Raw genomic sequence first — 15,880 nt, 5'->3', positions numbered from 1 at the left:
CTGGCATTTCCTAGGTGTGCATTCTTAAAGACCTGCAGCTAGGCACCTTGTTTCGTGCTGAAGAAGGGAGCATCACATTGCAGCCCTGGCCCCGATGATGGCTACCTGCCTTTCCTTTGCCGCTGGTTACCTTTAGGTGTTGCTATTCCTGACTCTCTGCTCACGTTGTCCCGCTTGCGTGGGGAAAGACGCCCTTGGCCCAAATGCCTCGCCTGAGAAGAATGCAGACAGTCTGGCAGAGCGCAGGTTAAATAAAGTTTGCCTTGGCAGGGCCCATGCTCTTGGATGTACTATGAGCTGCCGGGGCGTAGTGGTGACAGAATTGCAAGCACGAACACCAGCTGCCAAGAGGAATGGGTCTCCTGGCCCTGCTTGTGGACTCCTCTCCTCTGGGACTCTTGAAGTACTGGCAAAATCGCAAGGCTTCTCCCTACCCCAACCCTGTCCCGACGCTCCTCTGTTTCCTCCAGAGCCTCCCGCTGATGAGGACGGTGGCAGCAGGCCATCACCGTCAGTGCCGCACTGCTGGGTCCTGGTCTTGCTAAATTGATGGAGACCCTCCTGTTGGCCTCTGTGGCGTCAGGGATTCGTCCGCTGGCCTCTCCTTATTCTGGGGGGAAAGATTTTAGGCAGTGGCAAGTTTGACTGACGGCTGTGGCTTTTGCTATTACACGGGGAAGTGATTTCACGTCTGGGAAAGAAAGTCCGCATGATTGATTTAGAAGCTTTCCCTGGCCAGCACCTGGGTGGTATGGACACATCTCCCCCGTGCAGACTGCAAGCGCCTCCGAGCCCTTTTGTGGAGCAGCATTCCCGTGGCCTCGGGATTTGCAGGTTGTTACCGTATAAAGGGCGCAGTCTTGGCCCAGCAGGAGGGCTGACCAGCAGTTTTGTTGGCAGGTACCTAACTTTCCTTTTAATAGATGTGCAGCGCGGGGTTTTGGATGGGAGTGGCGATGATTTCATTGCTTGCCACTGGTCGACGGAGCAAGGCTGGACAGCAGGGAAGCAGGGGTGTGAGAGGAGTGCAAAGCAGCAGGATATTTGTGCCTTGCCATCCTGGGAACGTGCGTTTTGGCCTCCAGGCGAGACACCCTTGACTCTTTTGGTAGCAGAGGGACTGATGAGAGGAGAGGTGGTTGCCAGAACATGCTCCTGTCCTTCCAGTCAGTCATGGGGGTTGTTTTAGAGTTAAAACACCAGTTTTGGTGTTTTTTCCAGCTCTGTCTCGGCTTGTGCGCGGACGTAACTTAGGAGGTTAAGGCCAGTCATATCCCTTAGCTGAGCTCCCTTTAGGGACCAGTTACTCACGTGGTTTCCTGTGGGCAGCAGGGCGATGGAGCTTTTCACGGCTTTTGCTTTTCCCCTGTCAGTTTACATATATGTTTCTGTGTATAAGATAGGGAACACATACCTGTTTCTGGTGCATGGGGAAACTCAGCTAATTAATACTTGTGAAAATGTTGAAGGTATAGACTTGGAAACTGTATGTTAGCTTACCCAGCAGGCTGATCTTCTCCTCCAGGGCCTCTGATCGGCAGAAAGCTCCTGAGTTGGTACCAAGCCTGACTTTTCCTGACCTTTCTCCCTCTCTCTTTCCCTATGCCCACAGGTGGCTGGAAGTCCAGGTGGTTAACCTGACCTGCACCCAGCGTTGGGTCCAGTACCTCCAGTTGCTGCAGGAATCCATCTGGCCTGGAGGAGTTTTACCAGCAGTGCCTAAACCAGCCAGGACAGAGGAACAGAAGAAAGCAGCAGCAGAGCAGGCCCTGCAGAGCCTGATGGGGATCTTGCCTAGTAAGTGTGTCCCAGAGATGTGTCAGCCGCCCTTGAGAAAGGAGCAGTGGGGGAGGCTGGGGAACCCTCCAGCGCATTGGCATCTCTGGAAATGTGGTTAAACACAGAGATGGAGCCTGCTCGTGCCAAGGCAATGGGAAACGTTCGTGACCTTTGAGGTTTGAATGGTTTCCTGCAAGCAAAAACCACCGTTTCCCAGTTGTAGATAGTTTGCATTTGGGAAGCAGCACAGCTCAGAGAGAAAGGACATGTGTCTTGGTGATTCCCAGATGCAGACCGGCCACATACTGTGTGCTTAGTGCTGGTGGTGCAGTTCCCACTGAGCCACCTCAGACGAGGTAGGGCCGGTGCCACGCTGTGCTCCCACCTGCTGCCAAAGGGGGCCATTGCTGAGAAGAGTCATAAGGCAAAGCCTTTGGCTTCTCGCTCTGAAGAGTGGCTTTTCCACTGGACTGAAATCGTGAGCCCAGCTGCACTGGATTTCCCTCTCCAAGTTTGACAGGGGGGCCTTTGACATTAAAGCAGCTGCTGTCTAATCCATGTGAGCGCAGTCTGAATTTTTAACTCCTTGCTGCAGAGTAAGGGCCCCTTACTGTCCTTTGGGGATGAAGAAGCGCTGCTGGTATATGCCTTTCCAGGCTGGAACGCTTTCCTGGCATTCAGTCCTGTCCCTGGCTGTTTTCTTTTGTGGTAATGTTGGGCATGAGATGCCTCCGGCTCAGAGCACCATCACAAATGTTGATTTAGTACCCACCAGCAGAAGACTGACCCTGTTTTACTACTGTGGAAATGTGCAGTTCGTAACGCTTTGTCTCTGACGTTGACAGATGTGATCCAAGAAATCCTTGGAACCAGTAAATGTCGGATGAGCTGGAACCTGGTACTGGAGTCCCTGAGCCAGCCTGTGATAAACAGGTATGTGGATTATAGTCTCTTTACCCTGATAGCCTTTGCGATGGGGCCTGTAAGCTATGCTCAGGGCTTCGCCATGAGATTCACACTGCCAGCTTCTTGGCACAGAACCTATCTGGATAATTTTCCTAGACTTATACTATCAAAGGGCATCTGGCTTGCTTATTATGAAGGTGCATGTTTAGGACCTCAGTCTGGCTGGAGATTATTGAGTCAGTCTTGTTAATTATGTTGTTGGGCCTGCTTAGTTTGTGGATGTCAGGGGACTGTCAGAGGAAATAAGACCAAATCCTGGTTTAGTTTGTTGTTTTCAGAAGAGCTTAGAGAGCTGCATATGTGTATAGATAGTGTTTTTCTGTGTACCCATCACTGTGCATTTGGAAAGCACTGTTTTTGTGCTGAAGTGCAGAGAAATGCATGTGCCACCTCACTCCAGGTGATGCATTTGTGTTTTCTGTGCTTCTCGGCAGCTTCAAACACCCACTGGTTTGGGGGGTGGGGAAAAAACCTGAACCATCCCTTAAAACATTTCTTCTAGGGTACGAGAGCTTTTATCTTTCCCCTGATGGCAGTCAGAATACTTCTTCCTTGCATGAGATTTGGTTTCTGTGTGTCTGGAGCTGATCTCCCAGCTCCACTGTGACCTGACCAGCCTAAACTTTGTCTTCTCTCTGTTTCAGGCACCTGGTTTTCTGCCTCTTGGACATTCTGCTGGAGTTCTTGGTTCTGAAGGGCTCCAGTGATGAGCTTGAAACCACAGCTGTCGCGCCGTCTGCCTCTAGTGGCCTGGACAAAGCAGGCATTTCAGCACATTAACCAGGGCTGGTGTAGCCAGCAGTGGAGGAGAGAAGCAGCCGCAGGCATGGGATGATTTGATTTTTCAGTGTTTACTGAACATGTCTGGGAGCTTCTTGTAAAGAATTTTTCCAGCCAGTGCTAAATGAGGCTGCTTCCAGGCTTCTCTGTTTTGGCTGGGTGATGGATTAAACCCAGTGTCAGGGGCTGAAGATGCTTTTCTACTGTGTAGCGTCTGTTCCGTTGCTGACCTGATGGAGAGCCTGGAATGAAGATGCCTGACCTTTGCTGAGCTGGACATTCTGAGAAGCATATACAGGCTGCATGCAAGCCCTGTTGTCTTGCCCCACGTTTCTGAACATCTGTAACGTCTAAAGGCAGCCAGCACACAAGATTTGCTTTGGTGGCCTCAGGCTCCACCTGACACTGGCATGCAGAGATTTGATGTGATGGTATCTTGTTTCTTCAGGACAGGTGAAGGAAGGACCAAATGCTGTCCCTGCTCTCTAAGCAGCCAGCCCTGTGCCTACACCACACCAGCCATTTTACCAGAAGGAAGATGGGGAGAGAATGGAGTGTGAAGATGTGGCAATATCCCTGAAGCCAGCATCAGGGACCCATCCCCACTGCCCAAACAACTGGGAGGTCGAAAGCAGTGCAGAAATCAAAGCTGCTGTCCTGCCTTAGGGACAAAGATAAGCTGCCTCCCGCTGCCACTGCTTAGACATGGTCTTGTTCTGGCACCTTTTGCTGCCTGAGCAGTAGGGTGCAAGTAAGGTAGACTGTGGTCCTGGAAAAGAGAACTGTCCCCAGGCTAAAGAGGAATGGTAGCTGAGCTGGACTTCAGGATTACCTTGTATTTTGCCTGCTGAGTCACATTTTAATCCCAGAGGCTGTCACCTGGAAGGCACAGGAGAAAAGGAGCTGGCCGATGTATGACACACAGCAAGTAAATCAGCTCCCACAGAAAAGTGCTTGTCACAGTAAGCCCTGGAAGAGGAGTGAGCACCGCTGAGCCCAGGCGGAATACTGGACACACATCATGGACAGCCAGCGAGTTAGACCACAGCGATGGGCTTGAGAGCACCACCTTAGCTCTGTTGTTGATTGCTATGTCACCGTGCTTTGGTTTACGGTGCCTGCTATTGCAACAGCTGTGTGCAGAGGGCTCTAGAAAGCTTGTCGGGGCACGATGTCCAGTGTCGCACAGAACGGCATGTCGATTTGGCAGCTGCTTTTCCAAGTCATCCAAGATTCGAGTGATTTTGCAAGTTTATGTTGCCCAGCTGTCAGGTTTGTGACAGGGCAGATGGACATGGAGAATACGGACACGGAGAATATGCACCGACAGACCAGTTTGGTGACCCGTTTTGGTGTATTTCCTGGGAGAAATACGAACTAACCAGCGCTGGACTTTGCTGATCAAGGGAATGCTGCTCCTGGCATTCTCTACTGATCAAAGCGCTCAGGAGAGGAGACTTCACCAGAGGGAAGCGTGCAGGATCACAGCTAATTCCCTGTTACAGTACCAAATGGTGCATTTCATACAGCCTGCTGTTTCTTGGAGCTGGATGCTCTGTGACGTGTTTGGAGAGAAGGTCATGTAACTCCAACATGCGTACTACTGGAAGCGTATGCTGCTCTTTCCAGAGGCAGCCGCTTAATAATGGACACACGGCAGCATGTGCTGCTTTGTGTTTCTGGGGTGGGTGGATGGGTGTGTCTGGGTGGGGGTGTGTGTGTGTTGTGTGAAAATACAGGGAAGGATTAGCTTGCTGCCAGCAAGTATATTTTTAGGGAGCTCCAAGGACATCCCAAGACTAGGCAGAATCCAGCGTAATGAAGCAAAGCAGTTTTGCATCGCTTATCAGAAGCATTTCTCAGCAGTGATGCTTTTGAGGTGGAAGACTTGCCACCTGCTTGGAAAAGAAGGGAGCATGTATACTAAGTAGCTTAAGAGTAGATTAGGCAAAGCAGTGGAGGATGCTCCATATGGGATAATCCCAAATGGCCAAGCAGCAAGTTGGGAAGCAGGACTCCCATATATCCTCAAGCACAATATCTGCTTGGAGTAGCCGCTTTACCCTCTCCTTCACTGCCAGGCTCCTGTTTCCCTTCTTTTTCCTACTACTTCCATTTACTACACCAGCTGTCTTGAGGAGTGGGAGCAGGAGCCGTCAGCCAGGGATGATGTGTCGTAGCCCCGTCGTGCTTGGTGCCTTCCCAGATGCTCTTGGTGTGCTTGCTTGCTATTGCTTCCTCATTGATTTTATGGGTTTGGAGCGGCAAGACTGTAATCTGTCACTGATTAGGGATCTCATTAAGAGACTGTTTGCTGAAAAAGATCATTCAGAGATGGACAGCAAACTACACGCTGCCAGTTCCACCTGAGCGCAGAGGTCTAGCAGAGTCATTACAGACACTGGATGTGGCATTGGAAGGATGAGCTTACACTTCTCCTTTGCTGGGAAGCCCTAGCATCCCTGCCTTTAGCCCTGACTTGTGACATTATGTGAATGACTCAATATTCATTTTTGCCTGATGGAAATAATTTGCCTTTTCCACTGGCAGGCTCCGAGGAGCATAGCTTGAGAGCCGGTGCTTCGCTGGGATGGTGCGACAATGATTTGCGGTTGTACCAGACAACTGCTTGGTCTGTCCATCCTCTGCTCCTTTCAGGCAGGGCCCTCGAAGCCTGCACTTTGCAGACTTGCTCACGTGGCGAAGTAGCAGCATCTCCTCTGTGTTTACACGGGAGGAGCTGGGGCAGAGAAATGAAGTAGGTTTACTTGCATGCGCTCTTAAGTCAGCGGCAGAGTTGGGAACAGACCCCGGGAGTCTGGATTGTTTTAATCTGCAGAACCCCCTTTCTTTTCTTAGAGCGAGGAAAACAGAAGCCAGGGCTGCCAGAGCCCTTTCTCAGGCTCTTACTGGCTGGGCTTCAAACTCCCATTCTCTCCTTCATAGATCTTAGTCCATTCTCACAGCCGAGGTGAAGCTGCCCAGGAGCAGCGTAGGAACAAGTAGCCTGTCTCTGTATCTTGTTGTTAACGAATCCAAAATCCAATAAAAAGTTCACCTTTTTTCTAATGCCAGTTCTTTGCCTCACTGTAATTTTGGGATTAAATTGAGCACGACGGAGGCAAAGGCAAACTTCTGCATCCAGGTGGGCTGAAAGTTTATTTCCATTGGATTAAGACTAGAAATACTGCTTTGGTAAAACAAACAAAGCCAACAAAAAAACGTTAACTCTCTCTGTGTGTGTAATACTCCCAGCAAGCTCCCTTTTTCTGCAGGAATTTGTACAGAAGGCTTTAGCCACCTCTTACTAAAGGGAAGGTGGTGAGAGCAGCCAGATTTGAGCTCAAGAAAAAGTTACAGGCTTCTGTCATCATGTTAGGTACAGAGCAGCACACGGTTCAGGTGGGTGCTCGGCTCTTAGATTTGCTTCCAGCCCACCACTTGCTGACTCTGTGGCGCTGAGGAAAGCCCTTCATTTCCCCCTGCCTCAGTTTCCCCCAGCACTGGCTAGTTAAACTGCAAGCTCACTGGAAGCAGGGGCTGCTTGTGTGCATGTACAACCTGGAGCACAGTGGTGCAGAGCTTCAAAGCAGCACTGTAAGCTGAACAGTAGTTTTTGTGTTGAGCCAGAGCTTCTTTTTAGATTATGTTTTCAGGAAAAACAAGTGCTGCCACTGTGTACTGACTCCCTGTCATATTACCTGTGTTCAAAACCCTGTATTGGTCATCTGTGGGTGCAGCCGTTCAAGTCTGTGTAGAAGAGCGCTGTCTTGAAAACCTATTTTGTTGTTAAATGGGGAGCAAACTGGTGCTCCCAAGTGCTTGTGATTTATGTTCTGTCTCTGTGTACAATAATACTCCGTTTCAAACTTGTTTCTGCATTTGGATTTAAAATTCGCCTTTGCCAAGAAACTGCCTGTAAGACAGCCCTTGGGAAGGGAAGAGCAAGTAGGGGAGAGGCAAGAAAGCCCAGGTAGGAGTGGGAAGGGGGGAGCAGGGATCTCCCCGAGTGTCCCGAAATGGCAGCAGGGCTGGTGGCAATAGGTCTGGGACAGTCATTTGCCCTCCTGGCACGCAGTGGCATTAGTGGGACTGCTCAGACACGGGAAAGACCAAAGTCCTTAGCAGCTTGGTCAGAACTGGGAACGGTTTTCCCATCAGCATTGCTTCTTTCTCCCTGGTAAGGGAACTTCTTGATTTAGGCTTTCCAGGGAGTGTGAAATCAGAGAAGCAATGTGGAGATCTTTGGCCTTTCTCCTGGAAGAACGTGAAAGACACCCAGAGAAGCAGGGGTTGTGCAGACCCATCTCCACATCCCTTGGGCACTGCTGCTTAGGAAACTCACCTTGATATCGGTCCTGGAGGAGGTAAGCTATAAGGAAATAGAGAATGTTTGAAAATGTGAAATTGTCAAAGAAAAAAAAATAGAGGGAGGAAGAAAAACGTGATACAATGAGTGCTTAAGTCATGTATTATTCTGGATTAGCTCTGCCACGGAAAGAGCCCGTACACCCTATGAAATCCATTACCTACAAGCCGGTGAACATTTGTACAGCACATGAGGCAGGGATCATAGCTGAAGCCAAGTTCCCCTGTATAATAGCCACCCCAGGGTACACTGGTCCATTTCCAGTGTCAACAGCCAGGGGATTAAGCATTTATCTCTGCAGATCAGTGGATAATTAATACCAGATCGAACTAGGGGCTATGCTCGAGAGACCTTGCTTGTGCCTGTAGCTGGGACTGAGTGTGGCTTTATTGCCTGCGGGCAAGGTATGGGGAGCGGGATAAAGTTTTCTCTGTCCTGCAAGGTGCAGGCATTGCCTCAGTGATGTGTGCCTTGTAGCAGAGCATCGGTAGCTACAGGGCCGTGCGCTGGGATGGCATCGGGCTTCCCAGATGAAGCTTTCATTTGGGATGGGTGAGCTTTCTCATCGTGGCCACAGGCGGTAGGCATTAGGGGTAAAAACCTATCAGGAGACCTTTCCTTCCCGCTGAACGCTGGAAGAATAGAACTGGGGTGCTGTGATTTGCCATCTTCTGGATTTAAATGTAAAATCCAGGTTTTGGCACTTCTGAGTTTCTTGAAATAAATCAATACCATTATCCTGGCCACGGTCCAGTTCAGGTAATTATATTCTTCCTACCTTAATGCCACTCCAGCCCCCTGTCTCCACTGGATATGCTATGCTCTGATTCCTGTCTGGAACTTGCTTATTATGTTACCAAGTCTTTTTATTTTTTTCCCTCTGAGTACAACTTGTGCACAGAGCGCTATCCAGCCCCCAGCGCTTTGCTGAGCTGCTAAAATAGTCGAGCAAACCTGCCTTAGACATTTGACTGTGCCTGGTGGTGTCCTGGAGCATCTCTCCTGACTCGTAAGCCTGCGGAGCTGGGAAGGTGGATCACATAAAAGATCGCAGCAAATGTTGCAGTCCTGTTTAACACAGTGCACTGCTAGAAACCCGCTTCTCTGTTCTCAGAGTGCCTTAGGCTGGTGAGTCTGTTAATGGGGGGAAACTCAGGACTCCTGCGTGGTTGGCTTACCAACCATGTCGCCATTTCTTCAAAAATTTTTGAAGACTAAGTCAGGTGGGGTAAGAGTCCTCTTGTCCTTGAGGAGAATATTGGCAGTGTCCTAACGTAAATATGTCCAAGCCTCCCTGCTAATCTAGCGGAGCAGTCCTGCCTTGATTTGAGGCTAGCATCCAGCCCTAAGAAGCCCTGTTTCCTGCAGTGCGTGAGCAATGCGAAAAGCTGGCTTTGAGTACCTGGCTTCCCTTTTGCAGCGCAGCTTGCTCGTCCGTGTTGGTGGCTCGCTGGCCCTTACATCTCCTGCAATTGATGCATTGGGTTGTTTTTTCCCCTTTGAAAAGTATTTAAAGTCGCCTTCTTTCCTTACCCTTTCAATTATGCTCTCTTCATCTCCTGGCCTCGCCAAGCAGCTGAAAAGGCTGCTGAAGCAGCACTTGAGGAGAGCATCCCGCAATTCTCCATACTTCCTTCCTGTTCCCAGGCCCCTTCGCTCTTCCATGGCCCTCGAGGACAAGGGGGGGTTTGAGGGACGTGCTGGAGGAGGGACAGCAGGGGTGAGGATCAAAGACCATAAACCACTGTTTAAAAAATATAATGCCCACCGCTTCTCTAGAGTGTCGCATCTGGCAGAGCCTCATTAACCTTCTGTTTCCCCCTCCTACTCCTTTGCCCCTGAAAATCAACAAAGCCAAACATAACAAGTTGCCTTGATTGAAGAAGGCTGAAGTGCGTGTGCTTAGTGTGAAAAAGCAAAAGCAAAGCCATTGGCTAAAGCCCCTTTTCCATGCAGGCCACTTCACATTTATTACGCTAGAAGACGGAGCTCTTTAAATCCCGATGCTCTTTATAGTTGAGCTCTTTAACTTTCCCCCTTCCTCCCCTTGCAGCCTTCATTCTCCCCTTGTTCCGCTCCTTCCGCTCCGCTCCTTTCTTTTTTGTCCTGTGAGAACGAGTCTTTTAATCCCCTTGTACTGCAGATTAAAGCTATTATAGCCTCCCCAACCTGACATTTTCTCAGAGAGGCTCACAGCCGGATCTTTATGAGTGCTCTCTGTCTGTCTGCTGCTGCCTTTCTTCTCAGCACACTAAACCTCCGTTCCTGACCTTTCCCTGAAGAGGGAAGGGCTGTAGCGTGCAATCCCATGTAGGCAGAGGCTGGACTCAGCGGGGCTCGGGGTGCAGGAAATTAAGACCCATGGAAATGAACAAGTAAATAAGGAGAGAAAGAAAAGACGATGGGAATTTAAGAGACGGATCCAAAGCAAAATTCAGCGTCTTTGGAAACCAAATGCTTGGGTCTGAGTTTTGCAATTGGTCCTGTCTTTATGAGGAGCACATAAACCTGGGACTCCTTTTTAGTAGCAGGTTGGGGTTACCTGAAACCTAAGCTGCTGTCCAACTCTGCACTTTGCATTTGGCCCGAGAGTCATGGATCCAGGCACCTAGAAGGACGCAGGTAGATGTTGAGTTTGTGAGCTTTCAGGGAGAGGAGTGACTTCTAGTACTACAGGGCTCTGCCCACAACTGGGGATTTCTTAGTATTTGTCATGAAATGCTTGTACCTCACCTCTGAGATTGCAGAGTAGGTCCACGTGCTGGTCCTTGTCTTGTACACGTCGTAAAAACACAAAGGATCAGGGTAGCTTGCCTAAAACTGTGCGTGCTAATGGCAGAAACATCTTTCCTGCAGCGTTTTCTGGCTCTCGTCATCAGTCCTGCCACTGCGAGGTCTCCCACAAATGTCCCAGAGTTTTTGGCGAAGCACCGAGGGAGGTGAAAAACCAGCCCCAAGGTACATTCCCCAGAGAAATAGTGCAAAATTACCCCAAACAGGCCCCCTTTCGGGTTTGTGTACAATAAACAAGGATGTGTTGGTGAAGAGGAGGTGTCTGTTGCCTGCTCTTTGAGCAGGGAGGAGGCAGTTTGGTTTCCTCTTCTTTTGGACCTCCAGCATGAACTTGGCCCGGTTGTTCGGAGCCACTGTTTCAGCCAGCTGTAAAAGAGGGTCGATAACCTGACGTCCTAACGCTGCGAAGCTCTGGGTGCTGTGCTAACCCATTCAGCTTGAACTGAAGAAAATCACGCAATACCTACGGCAAGTGAGTACAAAAGGTCAAGTTTCGGTCCTGCAAGGCTTTACTTGCATCCATTTATACGTGGGTTATGTTTTACCTCCCTTCTAAAAGGGCAAACAGAGAATTTGCTTATCTTTTATAAGCACCTTGAGAGTACAACCTTCACAAGTCATGCGTGGGGTTAGAAGATGTTTGAAGGGTTGATTCAGCTCCTCCAGATTTTGCTGAAATAGGTGGTGACCACATCTAAGAAGATTTCCCATACTTACCGGCTGCAGCAGCCTTGCGATGACAAGCCAGCTCATGGCATTTGTGCTCTCCCATCGTGCGCCCGAGCGAACACGGAGGCTTCTGGGGGCAGCAGCGAAATTGCTTTCAAAGTAAATAATAAAAGTGCAACTGTCCCCTTTTGGGAACTCGTTTCGGGGCAAAAGTTCCCCTAGCAGCCCAGCTTGCCGATAATGAAATCAAAACAGGAGCTCACCCCTGGAGGGGCCGTACGTGTGAAACACTGCCATGTCGAATCCGTATGAATCCTTCGCGAGGAAAGCCCAAGCGCTGTAATTACTGGTTTTCCAGCAAGCAGCCTTTTCTTTCTCTTTGTGTGGGCCCAGTCCCCCCCTCCTCTCCCCCCATGCGTGCATGATAAGAGGATATTTGTAATGAAAATCACTGGGCAGAAGCGGAGAACAAAAGCGGGGGCACAGCGCGCTCGCCGGTGGGGATATTAGAGGCGCTGGGCTCCCACCTCCGTCCGGTCTGCTCTCCGCTGGGAGAGCGCGGTGGGCACGGCGGGCTGGGGAGGCTCTTATTAACCTTAATCTGCAGAAAGGGGCTGAAGCCACGCCGTGGCCCGGTTTCATAGCTACAGCGGCTTGCTCCCAAGCGTGCAGCCTTATGAAGGGGCAGTCTCCCCAGCAACTCTAATGCGTTTTTGCACCGTACCGTCTAATCTGAGGTAGAAATGTCACCGCCGTCAGACCCCAGGCTGGCAGCTCCCAGCCACGGCCGCGCTGGTAAGCACATATCCAGCTTCAACCTTCTGGTTGCTGGGGTGAAAGGGCCTCTTTATCTCCGCGGGGAGAGGCAGATGAATCCCGGGCTCAAACAAGGGACCTGCTTTCCCCCCCGCCCCCCCCCGCCCCAGACGCTCCCCCTCCGGTTCAAGGGCTCTTTATTATGTCTTTTAATTCTCAGCTGCGAGCAGGAGGGAGCAATAAGGCTGGAGAAATGGTGGCGGGGGGAAAAAGCCCCTCGCAGTGGGGAAAGGCCCCAGCCACCAGTGTGTGAAAAGGGAAGGCAGCGCGGGGATTAGAAATGTCAGCTTCATGGGAAGTACTTGATATTTAATAGCTTCACTTGACGGCTGCAAGGCGGTGACGTGCGCAGCGCCGTAAGGGCAGCTGTGAGCCGTGTCCCCTGGAGAATCGATGCCATTTCTGGGTGCCTATCGCAATATAGGATGGGGAGAAAGAGCCACGTGAGCTGAGCTTGTATTACTTAAGATCAGGTTGTCAGGTTGGTGGCTCATCGTTTCTGTGTCTGGCTGGCACAGGGTGCAGGACGCCCTGCTCGCGACGCAGCTAACCGAGCTGAGCTTTCTGCCCGCTGACAGCTAGTGCCCTCCATCTGATGGCTGATAGCGCTTGTGACTGGTTTATGGCAAAAACGCTGTCGGATGGTCTGTCCGCAACCTATTCTCTGGTTTGCTCACCTTTGCAGCTGCTGGGAGAGCTGCGGCCTTTTAAAGCATTAGCACTCCGTAATCTCCTGTTCTCGACAGATGCTCTGATGCTATCTGCTGCCCGTACAGTCGGGGCCACTGGAGGAGTTCATTTCTGCGACGGGAGCGTGCTCCTGCGCCGGTAGGGATCTCGTCAACATTTTTGTCCCATTAGGCCAATAAAAATTCTTAGATTCCTCCCTCGTCTCCAGCATGCACGTGCTGCAAACACCAGCACACAAACAGCATGCTGTGCTTCTCACCCAGATTACCTCCCATGCCCCTCTGGATGTGGCCTGGGGAGAGTAAGTTGCTCCTCTAGAAAAAGGGCTGTTGGAACAAGTGAATAACTTTGAGAGGATGGAGATTGCTTCGTGTTGCTCCTTTTGTGACAAAGTAATGAAGACGAAGCAACTGGAGCTTTCCCAGCATGACTGACTGGTAAAGAGCCTTTCCCAGCACTGTACTTTATTGCTATCTCAAAAGGCAATGTGCTTTTATTGAACCAAGTCTGCTCTGGGCTCTGTACACTCCATCAAGCTGTATTAAGCTTTCATTTTTATCCACGCAAGCAAATTCTAATAAACTAGTGAACACACTTCAGCAAACACATCCTTGCACGTTTTGCGAGCTTTATCCCAGATTCACGTGCGTCTCCAAAGCAGCCCCTATGGACTCTCTGACCCCCTCCCCATCCCTCGAGGCAGGCACTCAAAATGGCATTTGGCAACGTTCCCACCACCACCTGCGTGGAAAAGCAGGATGCAGGGCCTGTCCATCCCTCGGCTCTCCTGTCTCAAGGAAGACAACGTGCGGGGTATAAATAGGCACGATGCGCTGCGGTCCTTTTTAAGGGCTGTTCTTGACCCAATATGCTCCACCAACAAAAATAACCTGTTTCACCCCCTTCGGCAAGGTTCACCTGAAGCCCAAAAACTGCATTAGAACAGCGTGTATTAAAGTGCATCACACATCAAGGGCTTGAAAATAAACACCAGTGATGTCTCTTTTTGATCACATTCCTTTCCACGACAGGCTGACGATTTCCAAGCCAAGAATGTCACTAACCTCTCATATTTCTCCTGGTCATTTCTGTCCTGAAACTGGAATGCAGCCACAGGCAAAAGGGGGTTCAACGCCCTCATGTCAGGGATCCAGATTTAAGAGACATTATCTCATCGATAGCGAACAACAAGGTTGGCACGCCGTCAGACACGATATTCCCTGGAAAGTTCAGCGTGCGTGGTGAGGGACATGGGAAGGCAGGCTTAACTCGCAATGCTAAGCCTGCGCTAGTCAAGCGTGGTAAGATCCTGGCTGGCAGCCTCAGCGAAGGATCTCCGTCAAGTTGGAGAGCAGCGTAGGCAAGGACCCCGTGCTGTGGGAGGCAGGGGAGGCAGAAGGGCTGCGGATGGTTGCGCAGAGCAGTGGTTAGGAATGAAAAAGTGGCGTTGCATGGAGGGAAGGAGGGGAACGGGGCTGAAAACTGCACGTCTTTATTGTGGCTTGAGTGGAAAATGATGTGGGTGAGAGAGAGGAGTGCAGATGAGGCACCCTGAACCGTCCAGATATAAGATTAGCATGAGGGAACAGGACTACTGTCATTGCCTTTCTTGGGTGGCAAAGATGGAGCTAAAGCTACATCTAAAGCTACTAATACCCTTTAAAAAGCTCCTTATGCTTGGTCTGTGGATCGTATTGTCCTTAAGAAAAAGTTCATCTTTTCTACTTGGCAGCAGCTGTATTTAGCCTGGAGTGCGGCACAAGCATGGGCAGATAAGACAGCACTAAGAGGTTTTGCAATCTGTCAGCCTTCTGGATCATTCTGGGGGAAAAACTTCAGAAGGACCCGATTTCATCACGATGTGAAATGAGAAAGTGGTTGCAGCAGGGGAAGAAATCACTTGGGAAAGAATAGGGACAATTTCATATGAGTAAATCGCCCCCCGGCTCTGCGCCGAATCGGTTAAAAGTGCCAGCTTTGAAACCGCAGGTCTTGAAAGCCTTGCAACCACTGTCAATGTTGCGACAGCGTGTTTGCAGCGAGCATCCTCCTGAAACAACCTTGAACTGCCAAAGAAGTTGGCAGTTTAAGTTCTACTGCCTGTAAGGTTAGGGCTTACGGGCCCCAGCGCTGCGGCAGCAGGTCACAGATGGAGACACCTCCCTTGGCTTTGAACATCTCTCGAAGGACCGCAGCCCTTCAGACGTTTCTTTAGGAACAAATTTAGCGAAACCTGTTAGCTCCTGAAGTAATGCGCCAGGTTTTGCAGCAGCAGGTCTGAGCTGCCAAATCCAGACTTGCCTGCCCAGAGAATAAACCGTTGCCCGCACGACGTCCTCGCGTGGACCCCAGCTGCTGTGGATGGAGTTAGGGGCGGACGGGGCACGAACATGCCGTGTCCTGCCATGCCCAGAAGTGGTTTCTCTGAAACGCTTTGGTTTGGGAAGCAGGCAAGCTGCAAGGTCTGGTTTGCACTCACACCTACTCTCAAGCCTGCACATCAAGGGACGTGCAGAGAAAACCTCTCCTCCTGGCTGGTGTGACCTGCTCCAGGCAGGAGCCGCGAGAGGGAGCTTTGGGGCTGTCCCTTAATTTTTTTTCCCCAGGCCAGGCTAAGGCACAAGATGGTGCTGTCGGCTCAGCCATCGCAGAGCCTGCGAGGGACATGGGAAAGCCACCGTGGGCAGGGGGGACACTGGTGAATCCCACCGCGCTGCCCTGCAGGACAGAGCTCTGTGCAGGACAGGGCCCAGCTCCCGGGTGGGAACTTCTCCCAAATTTGAGCCCATTTCCAGCCCTCCTTCAGGGTGAACCCAAGGCTCTGCCTGTTTTTTTCCCAGGAAAAGCCGGCTGACAAGTGATCTAGAAAAGACATGTGCTGGCGAGCGCGGCTTCACACCCAGATCTGCCCTTCCCCATGGCCTGAGATGATGTCCTGCCCACAGGGCTGCAGCGTCCGTGTCCCTGAGGGTTACAGCATTTGTAAGAGGTGAAATAAATCTCATGACTCTGTTCTGC

General features: G+C 50.7%; 1 protein-coding gene across 8 annotated transcripts in view; it reads left to right on the top strand.

Annotated features, from left to right (window-relative positions):
- The window catches only part of SNX19 (sorting nexin 19), a 33,122-nt gene extending 19,670 nt beyond the window's left edge, over positions 1 to 13,452 (top strand). For 4 of the 8 annotated variants that reach the window (XR_015706022.1, XR_015706025.1, XR_015706024.1 and 1 more), the window contains 2 exons: positions 1 to 900; positions 1,613 to 1,749. Coding sequence is in view for 3 of the 8 variants with exons in the window: in XM_087763302.1 (XP_087619428.1) it covers positions 1,613 to 1,797; positions 2,625 to 2,712; positions 3,390 to 3,525 (409 nt within the window). In the remaining 5 variants the exon portion in view is untranslated. Of the gene's footprint in view, positions 901 to 1,612; positions 1,798 to 2,624; positions 2,713 to 3,389; positions 7,399 to 7,727 lie in introns of those variants that run through there. The other 4 variants (XM_087763302.1, XM_009469589.2, XM_087763299.1 and 1 more) reach the window with 2 other exon arrangements.
- Positions 13,453 to 15,880: the final 2,428 nt, after the last annotated feature.

This window comes from Nipponia nippon, unplaced genomic scaffold (assembly GCF_047370975.1).
Source record: "Nipponia nippon isolate SJK-2023a ecotype South Korea unplaced genomic scaffold, ASM4737097v1 scaffold_28, whole genome shotgun sequence".
Taxonomy (NCBI): Eukaryota; Metazoa; Chordata; class Aves; order Pelecaniformes; family Threskiornithidae; genus Nipponia; species Nipponia nippon.
Note: the sequence above shows the minus strand (reverse complement) of the source record. Positions and strands in the feature narration are given on the sequence as shown.